This window comes from Mustelus asterias, chromosome 13, assembly GCF_964213995.1.
Source record: "Mustelus asterias chromosome 13, sMusAst1.hap1.1, whole genome shotgun sequence".
NCBI classification, from domain to species: domain Eukaryota; kingdom Metazoa; phylum Chordata; class Chondrichthyes; order Carcharhiniformes; family Triakidae; genus Mustelus; species Mustelus asterias.
In genome coordinates, this window is record NC_135813.1 from 15635602 (window position 1) to 15648375 (window position 12774).

A 12774-nucleotide genomic window follows, 5' to 3' on the forward strand; every position below is an offset into this window, starting at 1 on the left:
GCAATGCCGCCACAAAGTACTTAACTGGTCACTTATTATTTGCGAATCTTGTGCAAAATATGTGACAACTGTGTTTGACTATATGACAAGATTGATTACATAAGAAACCGCTGTGTGAAATAATGCAGTTATATATAGCATGTGATTAGGTAGAACACTTAACAATTATCTTTTTCTCATTTTCTCCTTGGGTGGTAACACTCATACTGAGCCTTTGTTCTGCCAATTCTCAGAACCCTTTTCTATATTGTCTCAAGTATCCACTCTCTGTGTAAACCTAGACAGCAGTTGTTAGCAGGCTAATAAATTATGGGGAACGTTAGAGCTAAGCCCAATATGATCCTTGACAGATTTTCATGCATGCGTATTTTGTTGCTATAGACCATTGAATAATGATGTGGAAACTTCAGCTAATGATCATCACTTCCTAGCATAACGACATTAGCGTCAATTGTAGCATCTGACTGCACAAATCGTTGGGGCCTTCCTAGTCTGGTGGCTCTGTACAGCAGCATAATGTGCATTACTAACTAAACAATCAGAATTGTGAACATTTGTTCTAATTCAAGCTATGATAAATCTGTCTTAAAATAATCTTGAAATGAATAAGTTTTCTATATACATATATGACCACAGTTAACAAAATGGATTTGTAAATCTTTTCTTCTTAGATTCTCCAATTGAGAGACCTGGCCGGAGACGCAGCATGCCGGGGAGTGCTCCAGAGGATAATCCCACAGTGGAACCACCCACTTCTACACCCTTTCGTGTGACGGTAAAATTATTTAAAATTTAATAGCTAAATTAATGCTCTTTGAATTTATATCACCGAAAATTGAATTTAATTGGTCCTGACTCACTTATATAAGGCATAGACCATTTTAACTCCTGGTCTTAAACTAAATTTATTCAGTCGAACTTCTGCCTGAGTCAATCGTAATGATGCCAGCTTGGTAGGTAGGATTACTTGTCGGTTCAGAGCACTCCAGCTGCCTACTAGAAAGCCATTTATTTAAAAAAGCATACCTTTTCTGCCCTCTTCTGGCCTGCTGCACCTGCACATCTGCCTCTTTTGGCAAGAATTGTACCTGGTACCAAACAAAGCTGCCGAGGCTTAAAATATAGTCAGGGCCTGTCGTTGTCAGACCCCCAACTTTTGAATTTGAATTTTGCTTAGCCCCTGTCTAGCTTGGTGTGAGACCAGCAACAATCAGGTAAGTAGGTCTCTGCAAGGGTTTTAGCCTCCTTGTCTCATTCTCATCAGGTGCAAGGGTTTAAACTTGGATTTTATCCTTCCTCCTTTAATTCTTTCCCAATTACTATATATCTCTTCCATTTATATAAAATGCCTTGGGATGCTTATTACATTATTCTTGTTAGATGAATGGCTGATGGTTCTGGACTGTCTTACTTGGTGCCAATTAACCATTTTCTAAATAGGTTGCATGAATAGTGCTTTTTAATGATGGTTTGGTAAGGTAAGTCAAGAAAGTGAATAAAGTTGAAAACCCAAGAGCTGCATCGTATTTGTGTATAAAGGGTTTTGTTCTCCAAAGAAAAACCTAACTGTTAAAATATCAAATTCAACTCAGCCTGATTGAAATATAATCATTCTATATGATACAGTCACAAGAGTGCAGAGTTATAAATTGACATTTATATTTGTAAAGTGACACATAGGGGATGAATCTTCCTGTTCTGCCCACCATGGGAATCGTAGCAGGTGAGGGGCAGACCATGGGAAGGTCCGTTGACCTCGGGAGAGATTTTCTGGTTTCGGGGCAAATGCGGTCGGAAAATCCTGCCCATTGTGAAGTGCACATTTGATATGAATCATTGTACAAAGTCGCAGTGTTTCAGAAATGGATTTGAGCACAAACTCTCTTGCTATAGTGAATTAATATTCTGGTAAGTGCGCCGTAAGAGTAAAATAGCAAAACTGAGTTTCAAATGTTAGCCAGTCAGCAGAAATATTTTGAGTATTGTGTTCTGAACCAGTGCTTGTACACGACATTAAGAAAAAGAGCTTTATTTATTGCATTTGTTTCAGATCAGTTGAACATTGGCTGATCAATAAAGATCAGTTTCCATAAAGCCCTTATTGATTATGCTACCTTAGAAATTAATGGCATAACCAACTCTCAAAATATAAATCACAAAATGTATCCATTTCAAAACTGGAAATAAACTTGTATGTGGCTGCAAAATCCATGCTTAGCCCATTACTCATAAATTCTGTTCTATTAAGGTACTTGCGTGGGCTTTTCTGCTTTAACAAAAGTCAATTACGATGGCATTAGAAGAGTTTAATTCTGATCATTTGACATTAGAAATACTGTTAGCAAATGTACTTGGACAATGAAGGAAGGTGGATGTCAGACAAGTGGAATGTCCCATGTGTAGGTTATCCCAGTTGGCAAGCTTCGTGTGCTGAAAACCAGTGGGATCCATACAAAAGTAAAATATTGTGAATGTTGGAAATCTGAAATGCAAACAGAATATGCTGGAATAGGCAGCTGGTCTGATAATATCTATGTAGAGAGAGACACAGGTTCACAGATGTTGGCAGACCTGCTGAGTATTTCCAGCATTTTCTGTTTTCATTTGGGATCTATATATATTTTGATGCATCCCTGGACAGATGCTAGTTTCTATAAAATATGAGACAAGTTATTGTTTGGCAGTATCCTCCAAACGATTATTGAATTCAGAACAGGCATGCTGAGTTGAACTTGGATCTTTTAAGTGTTTATTGCTTTTTGAAGTATTCCTGAACTGAAATGTGTCTTTCTGATGCACATTGCTGATCATGCAGACTCTTAAATTATATGCTGCTCTAAAGTAAGCCTCAGTAAGGCTGAGAGAGGAATTAAATGGCCATTCTAACATCACCCTGCCATTTGCACTGAGATAAGATGCTTACAAGCTTTTAGTTTACAGCACTTTATTCCGTGGTTGAAATAAATGTGTTGTTGTATCAGTGCATCCTGTTGAATTAACCGGGATAACTGCCATGTGCAATCTCTGTGGGCAGACAGTAGCGCTAAATGTAAAGAATTCTGTTCAGTTCCTTAAAAAAAAGCACAGGTCTTTTGTTACTAATAACTGAGAACCAGACATCTGTACAATGGAGTGATGTTAACCAAATTATCTTCTTGGGCCTTATCTGATCTATAATATTGATGGCAAGGAAATGTGTCTCTTGAAGGCATTTTTTCCAGTCTCCTCAATACTTACTGTAATAAAAAGGAGACATTTGACGGTAATAAATGTGTACACATTGGAAACTACTAATACATTCACTGAATGGCATTGCTTTTGATTCTATTCAACAACCTGTGGTGGCTTTCTGGGTGCACTTGGAATATTTAGGAAGCAATAAATAATTATTAATACTATGCAGTTATTGGAAAACCGATGTATTAACTAACCAAATATCTGTCACTGCTCGAGTGGGGGGCCACTCGAGCAGTGACAGATATTTGGAACATATACATTGGTCTTGTATGGATAAACCAGCCAGATCTAGAGTTTGAGGTGTTCCTTGAACATAAACTGATGTTAGCTCTTGATCCAAACCTGAGGTGATAAAAAAGGACAATATCAATTAACAAATGAATGATTGACAAGCTCATTTCAATAAAGACGAATGTGAAGTGTTACTTATGGTAAGAAGAATAAAGAGGCAAACTTTGCTTGAAATATAAGGCTAAATGGGAAGAGGCGAAAAGGGATCTGGGGTTGCAGATACACAAATCAAAAGTACCATTGCAGGTAAATAGGGCCATTATGTAAAGAAAACCATGCACTGGAGGTAATTTCTAGAGAATTGAAAAGTAAATAAGTTGTTAAAATCTTGTATTAAAATCTTGTTGGACCACACTTGTATCCAGTTCTGGTTTCCATATTTATTACAAATGAGATTGAGGTACTGGAGATGGAGCAAAAGAAAAGATTTACAAAGCTGATACTAAAATTGGGAGAATATATGTATCAGCAAAAGACTGAATAGGCTGAACTCTTTTTTTAAAAAGAGGTAGTGGTGATCTGAGAGATTGAGAGGGTTTATGATGAGGTAGAGGTGGACAATATGTTTTTATGTGCAAAGGACACCATAACTAGGCGCTATAAATATAAGATACTCACCAATAAATCCAATAGGAAATTCAGGAGAAACATCTTTTACTCACAGTGATACAAGTGTGGAACTCACTATCACATGGGTAGCTGAGACAAATAGCACCTATGCATGGAGCAGCTGGATAAACACATGAGAGAGAGAAGGATATTCTGATAGGATTAGATGAAGAAAGATGGGAGGTGGCTCTTATATAGCATAGATCAGTTGGGCTGAATGGCCTGTGTGATTTGGAGCTGTCATTTAGTAATTAAGTGTATTATGTGAAAGAAAGCAACTATATTTTGATTGGCCAGGTTGTATTTCCTCTTGTGCTGAGTACTTTAGATTATTTTGAAACTTACAACTGCATTGCCCATGTACAGGATTGTTATATTATTGACCTTATCTGTCAATATTACTTAAAATCACATTGAATATACAGCACTGAAACAAGCCTTTTGGTCATAGTCCATAGAATCGCTACAGTTCAGAAGGAGGCCATTCAACTCAAATCTGCACCAATAATAATCCCTCCCAGGCACTATCCCCATGACCTCAGATATTTACCCTGCTAATCTTCCTGACACGAAGGGTCAATTTAGCATGGCCAATCAACCTAGCCTGCACATCCTTGGACCATGCTTATGCTCCGCTTAAATCTCAGCATCTCTTTCCTTGTTGAATTTCTATCAGCAGAACTCTCTATTTCTCTCTCTCATATGCTTATCTAGCATACCCTTAAATGCAGTTGCACCGTTCAGCAGTGCTCTTTGGTAGCAAGTACCACAATCTCACCACTCTCTGGGTAAAGTGGTTTCTTCTAAATTCTCTATTTGATTTCTTGAGACTGTCTTATATTGATGGCATACAGTTTTGTTCTACCCCTTCAGTGGAAATACGCTTGGTGCATCTTCGCTATCAAAACCTTTTGTGATTTTAAAGACTTCAAACACACCACTCCTGAGCCTACTCTTTTCAAGTGAAAAGCTACCCAGCCTTTTCAATCTTTCCTGTTGAATATAACCTCGCAGTTCTGTTATTTTTTTTGCATTCTCCCCTGCCCCTATATCCTTTTTATAATATTGTGACCCAAACTGCACATAGTACTGATTGTGTTGCTTAACTAAGGTTTGATACAAGTTTGGCAAAACCTCTCTACTTTTCAATTCTAGAAATATGCCCCAGTGTTTGATTTGCTTTTATTATCATGTTATTGACCTGCATTGCAGCTTTTAGTGAACTGTGTTTTTGTAATCCCTGATCCCCTTTTCCCTCTAACCTATTTAAATTCTTAATTTCTAAGTAAATATGTGACCTGCTTATTTATCTTACCAAAATGTAACACCTTTCTATGAAATTAATTTACAGTTATGTACCTATTTTGCAAATTTATTAATGTTTTCCAGTATTTTGTTGAAGTGCTTCTCAATGACTATTCTACTCCGAACTCCCAAACTTGGTGCTGTGCAAAATTTAAAGAGATTTTAGATTTTGATTCCAAAATCTAAATTGTTAATATAAATTGTGAACAAAACTGGTCCCAGTGCTGATCCTTATGGAATTCTACTTCCCACCTTCTACCCCTCTAAATAGCTTTACCCTTTACCCCTATATTCTGCTTTTGTCTTGCAGCTATCTAGTTATCCATTGCATTACTTCCAGTTTCTGCATGCACTAGCCTTAAACAGTTTTTCACGATTTACTCTATCTAGATTCTTACTGATTTTAACTATGTCTATCAAATTTCCTAGCCATTTCTGCTTTCAAGACAACAACCTCAGTTCGTCAGTCTATCCATTTAACTTCAGTCCGCCATCCTTGTAATTAATTTAGTAAATGCTGGATATTAACTAGTTCGATTCTTTTTCATGATATTCAGAGATCTTAAGATTGACTCAGTTCTGGAAAAGTTTTGTTTGTAGAACTCCACAGTGTTGACCATTTATCTTTTTCATTAATGAGCTGATTGGCATAAAAACTGGACAGACCAAGCTGGACAGACTTTAAATCAAGATACTGAGATGTTCATACAAGTAGAGTTTGCCTGTTTAAACCCTCCCCTGATAGAGACATAACTGCAACCAAATGTACCACTGATCTATAGCTCCCTGAGCATGCTCTATCTCCCTTTCTACAAATAAGTTTAACATGTGCAGTCCTCCAGTCCTCTGGCACCACACCAATCTCTAACAAATTGTTAAAAATGAGCAGCAATGCCTCTGCTATTTCCTCCCTAGATTCTTTTAAAATGCAATCCATCCAGACCAAAGGTTTCTAATTTTGATTTGTCTGTTTTATTAGTTTTATACTGTGGGAGATATTTGGGGGAGTAAGTTCAAAGGGAATTAAAGGCAGCATCTCAGATTGATAACGTTTTTTTAAAAATCTAGAATATAAAAGCAAAGTGGTAATGGTGAGCCTGTATGTGATATGTAAGCATTACTGGCAGCAAGGATAAGCTATCACTGTGTATAAACTACTTCAATTTACAACATCCAAGATCACTTCTCTGCTTGCATGATACAAGGGAACATTACAAGATCTAAACTGGATGAAATTCCAGAAAATGATATTAATATGTTAGACTAGTGGTTATGTTACTGGACTAGTAATCCGGAGGTCTGGACTAATAATCTGGGAACATAAATTCAAATTCCATCATGGCAACTGGGAATTTAAATTCAGTTTATTCAGTAAATCTAAGTTTTTTTAAAAAAAACTAGTACCTGTAGTGGTGACCATGAAATCACCAATTGGTTCACTAATGGCCTTTGGAGAAAGAAATCTGCCATCCTTACTTGGTCTAGCCTATTTGTGGTTCCAGATTTACAGCATTGAGCTGACCCTTAGCTGTCCTCTGAAATGACTTAACAAGCCACTCGTCCATCACCTCTACTTTTTTATAGGCAATTAGGAATGGACATTCAACATTGGCTTTGCCAGTGACACCCACATTGCACGAATGGGTAAAAAAAAACATACCTTTAGCTGTCTCGGAAGAGGTCTGCATTCTGAGTATTCTGGCAACTCCAAACATGGAGGAAGCAGAGAAAGGAGAAGTAGTGGGCCTCACCAAAGCTCAGAGCCTTGTCATCCTCATTCATTCCAACAAAGAGCCACAGACAAGCTCTGTTGGTAGGTATAGACACTTCAATTCTAACTTCACATCCTGGAGATGTTTATCTTTAACATCACGTTGTGGTAGATTTTTAATTACAACTCTAACTCAGCCTAACAGTCTGTAGCAATGCATCGGTAGATCAGCTATTCTATCTGCCACAAGAGTTAGCTAGTATGGCCAGATGGACAGCAAAGTTTTCCAGATCTATGCTGACTTAAATCCCATATTGTTTGTTTTTTTTCATTCAGACTCATTAAACATAGAATAATGGAAATTAAGCTTGATCTTTAAATAAACTGAATCTGTAAGTAGTCTTGATTCTAAATTTGTGTGCTTCACATCTGCTTTCAGCTTCATAAAATTAGATGAAATCTATCGCATTTGAAATGAATAAAGAGTGACGAAATAATTATCAGTATTATCACTAATTATCACAAGTTTACTGTGCCTACACTGTGGTTACAGTATTTTGTGGTGATTTAATTACATTCTCTCAAGTCTAAGCAGTGTTTGTTTTATTGTAAGAATTAAGAGTCAATGTTCAATAAATTTAATGAATCTATCTTTTTAATCTAAAGAACCATAATCAAAGATACTGTTTACCTTAGCCCTGACTTTTCCAAGGCTCATTCAATGGCTTGAAGCCTCACTGGATAAGCAGGCACACAGATGATCTCTGCATGCATTGTTATTCATTATTCACTAGTGGTTATGTTACTGGACTAGTAATACGGAGGTCTGGACTAATAGGTTGTGAGTTTGACTTGTGTATGAAAGTTATCATTGAGGAATGTTAGAAATTAGAAAGGAAAAATATTGGAAGAATTCCAAAGCAGACGAACATCCCCAAGCTGAGTACAGACGGAGTTGAAAACCATGACTAATGTTTAGAACACTGCTTTAATCTATGACAGGGTACCCCCAAATTCAAGCACCTTGCAATTTCTGGGGCAAACTCAGCAAAAAAAAACTGTACAATGAAGGACCAAACAGAATTTCACAACTCCATGGGACTATCCAGGGGATGAAGTTTTATCCAAGATACACACACAAAATGGGGCTTTCTGCCAGTGAGATTGGTTTTAATTTGGAGCTCAAAATGGTTGCAAAATCAGCAAATCTGAAGCTTCACCACCCTCTGGTAGATGGTAAAATTTGCCTTCTAGCCATTTTTAAGCCTCAGCTTGCTACCAGCTGCAACTCACTGGTTATGTGGGAGAGTGGGAAAGGGGTCACTCTCGTACTAAGCTGGCGAGCAAATTGGTTCTGGAGTTATGTGTGGAACTGACTCAGTGAGGGCGACCAAAGGCTTCAACCCGGTTGACAGTGGGCCTGTGTTTACTTGGCATTTTTTTAAGGATCACTGGTAGCTCATTCAATACCTGGTACAGATCATTGCCTGGTACTTGTGTGGCACAAATGTTACTTGCCACTTGTCAGCCCAAGCCTGAATGTTGCCCAGATCTTGCTGCATATGAGCACAGATTACCTCAGTATCTGAGTAATTGCAAATGGCGTTGAATATTGTGTAATCATCAGCAAACATTCCCACTTCTGAACTTATGACAGAGGGAAGGTCACTGATGAAACAGCTGAAGATGGTTGGGTTTAGGACACTAGCGTGAACTCATGCAGTGATGCGTTGGGACTGAGATGATTGATCTCCAGCAACCACAATCACCTTCCTTTGTACTTGGTATGACTCCAATCAATGGAGACTTTTCCCTCTGATTCCCATTGACTCCAGTTTTACTCGGGCTCCTTAATACCATACTCATCAAATGTTGCCTTGATATCAAGCCGTCATACCCGCCTCACCTCTGGCTCTTTTTTCTATATGTGGATTAAATTGTAATGAGGTCAGGAGCTGAGTGGACCTGATGGAACCCATACTGAGTGTCAATGTGCAGGATTATGCTGAGTATGTGCTGCTTGTTAGCACTGTCAACAGCCCCTTCCATCACTTTTCTGATGATCAAAAGTAGACTGATGGGACTGCAATTTGCCATGCTTTTTGTGGACAGGGCATACCTGGGCAATTTTCCACTTTGCTGGGTGGATGCCAGTCTTGAAGCTTTACAGGAACAGCTTGGCTATGGGCACAGCTAGTTAGAATTTTAGAATCCCTACAGTATATAAGGCCATACAGCCCATCGAGCCTGCACTGACAACAATCCCACCTATACCCGTAAACCCACATTTGTATCCTGCTAGTCCCCCTTACATTGAGGGGCAATTTTAGCATGCTCAATCCACCTAATCTACAAATCTTTGGACCGTGGGAGGAAACCCACGCAGACATGGAGAACGTGCAAACTTCATTCACACTGTCACTCAAGGCCGTAATTGAACCCGGGTCCCTGGCGCTGTGAGGTAATAATGCTAAGCACTGTGCCACTGTGCCGCCCTGTTCTGGAGCAAACGTGGTCAGTACTATTGCTGGAGTTGTGTCAGGGCCAATAGCCTTTTCAGTATCCAGTGTCTTCGGCCACTTAATATCATATGGAATTAATAAAAATTGGCTGACGACTGGCATCTGCGATGCTGGGGATCTCAGGAGGAGGCAGCGATGAATCATCCACTTGGCACTCCTAGCTGAAGGTTGTTACAAATACTTCAACCTTGTTTTTTGCACTGAGGTGTTGGGTTACTCCATCATTAAGGATGGGAATATTTATGGAGTCTCCTCCAGTGAGTTGTTTAAATTGTCCACCACTAGTCACTACTGGATGTGGCAGGACTGCAAAGGCTAGATCTGATCTGTTGGGTGTGGGATTGCTTAGCTCTGTCTATCTCATGCCACTTTCGCTGTTTGGCATTTAAGGACTCCTGTGTTGTAACTTCAAGTTGACAGCTCATTTTTAGGTATAGCTGGTGTTGTTTCTGGCTTGCCTACCCGCACTCTTCATTGAACCAAGGTTGATCTCCTGATTATGCAATAGATATATTATTATGTCTTCCAAATTTTAGTTTCCGAAAATTTTTAAGGAGATAGAGTGTAGTTATCTTTGAAATTAACACTGGAACCTAAATCTGTGAACATTGGAATCCAACATCTCAAGAACATATTTGGCTACGATCAAGCATCAGATCAAGCCCAAGATGGGGTGCAAGGCCTCATCTTGACAGCTTGGATCCTGTTTGTCTCCCTTGTGGGGACTTTGAATTGGATTCAATTGGATTTTGAATTTGGTTTTTGGAGCAAGCAAGGAATGGATTCAGGTTTGCTTCGCCCACTCTGAGCATTGGCTTTGTAACTTTAAGAATGGAGTAAAAAGTTTGGAAGAAAAAAAGAACCAGCACACCGAAAGAAGTGAAGGGTAAAATGTTACTCCCATTCCAAGATTCATCAGAATTGCATAATTTTAAACTTGACTTACCAGTGCATCATAATGATGAGTTCCCTCAATGGTAGCATATTGCAATAAATGGTATATGTGCAATAAACAGGACATGTAACACCCCACACAGAAAACCCAGCATTAGAATACTAAAACATCAAGTTGCATTCTAGATGCCAAGGGCTTATTAATTCACAGCAGAAGCCTTGGCTATTAACAATAGTAATCCTATTAGAGGTTGGTCCATTCCAATTAAAATACGTTTAAATTATGCAACATGAGCTTAATGGTTTGAAAACTTAATTCTGAAATGACTTGGTCGATTATATTTTGTGACAATGACATATTTATATGGCTATTTCTATTTTCCAGTCAAATTTGTTCAATGCTTACCTCACATGGCAAATAATTTCTCATGTGCATTTAATCATTTATCTGATGTCCAGCACATTATTATTGAGATCCACTGATTAACGCTGGACTAGTTGAAATTGGAAGAATTGCTTATGCACTTATGTTGCTTTGTAGAGTCTATACAAGTAAATCTTTAATAAAAAATGAAATAGTTGGGCATGTAACGGTGCATCCATAATGTAGACAGTATGTTACTGCAAGTAATTTGTTTTAAACTCCCTGTGCACTCCCAAGATTTATTAGCACAGCTGAAATTCTGATGTCTGCTGTGCCTTCTGGTGTAAGCAAAGTCCTGCAGCTACTGTGGTTGGATTGGTAGTCACATCAGCTAATGTTTATTATGCGGTGTTCACAGTGCCATTGTTTGTTAAATAATTTAACAGTATCAACTTAACTGTAGCTATCTAAGAAATCACTTTAAACATCATTTCTACTTGTTGCACAGTGGCTTTAAAATTTGTTCATTTGCTTTCAATAATTTGTCATGCAAGTGTTTGACTGACCACACTGCCTGGGCTTCATTTAGTAATCCCGCTGGAACAAGCATGGCGACGGGACGGGGTGGAAGAATTGGGCATTAAATTGGGGTTGGGAAGATCTTGATGTGGGAATCCCACCCACTGACAGCAGGAAGACAATTAGGCTCTTTAACGAGCCACTTGAGAACAATTATCTCTAAGCCCACTGGAATTTAGTAGCGATGCAGACATTTCCCTGAACTCGCACGGCTTTCCTATGCACCTCCCAAAGACCACCCAGCAAACCCCTATTAGGTTTGCCTGCAGACTCATAGAGGGGGGTCCCTCAGTCACAGGCACAGGCACTTAGAGCGGCACAATGGTTAGCACTGCTGCCTCACAGCACCAGGGACCTGGGTTCGATTCCCGACTTGGGTCACTGTCTGTGTGGAGTTTGTGCGTTCTCCCCGTGTTTGCATGGGTTTCCTCCGGGTGCTCCTGTTTCCTCCCGCATTCTGAAAGACGTGCTGGTTAGGTGCATTGACCCGAACAGGTGCTGGACTGTGGCGACTAGGGGAATTTCACAGTAACTTCATTGCAGTGTTAATTAAGCCTTACTTGTGACTAATAAATAAACTTTACTTTTATTTTTGTGTCCTATCAAGGGGCCCAGCATCAGGAAGGCGGTCTGCTGAAAGCCCCGTCCTTTCCTTTGACCCCACCTTTCCAGCGTCCCTTCTCCTCGTGACCCTCATTCCTCCTCACTCGCCTGTCCTGCGATCCAGAATGAATCCTGGCCAGGGTTTTAGTACATTACCAACAATAGGCAATGTTCTTGGTTGCTAGCCTCTAGTTGGCTGACAGCTCCCAGGGACAGGGTTTCTGCCCTGAATCACATGGGAGGTCTGACTCTGTTCAGTTAACAGTCTGATGGGAACTTAATTGTGTTGTGCTTCCCCCTGGAAATAACACTGGATTCTTTTCAAATCTTCAACTGATGAGGGGGGGGAGGAACCCACGTCGCTGGAAAAATAATCCAGCTCACTGATACCTGAGGAATATACATGGATTTTAATTTAATTTTGATTTTTGGTAAGGACAAGAAAATAATCCATTTTAGGGATAATAAAAAAATGTATTGGGCTAATTTATGTAGCTTTTTTAAGGCCATGGACACAAAATCAAGTCCCAGTCACCTGCATTGTGAGCTGACAGTTTTGAGCTTAAGACAGTGGATTGAGATATTGAGAAAGGAAACCTCGAGTAGGTTTACTCACTTAGACTTTGTTGCAAATGTGACTGGAGGAACTATGGGTTGCA

The 12774-nt window shown here is 39.3% G+C and overlaps 1 protein-coding gene across 2 annotated transcripts in view; it reads left to right on the forward strand.

Moving 5' to 3' along the window:
* Nucleotides 1-12774, forward strand: part of LOC144502464 (disabled homolog 2-interacting protein-like) — a 398032-nt gene that overhangs the window by 106124 nt on the left and 279134 nt on the right. For both annotated transcript variants that reach the window (XM_078226399.1, XM_078226400.1), the window contains exon 2: nucleotides 672-775. In XM_078226399.1, coding sequence (XP_078082525.1) covers nucleotides 672-775 — 104 coding nt within the window. The remainder of the gene's footprint in view (nucleotides 1-671; nucleotides 776-12774) is intronic.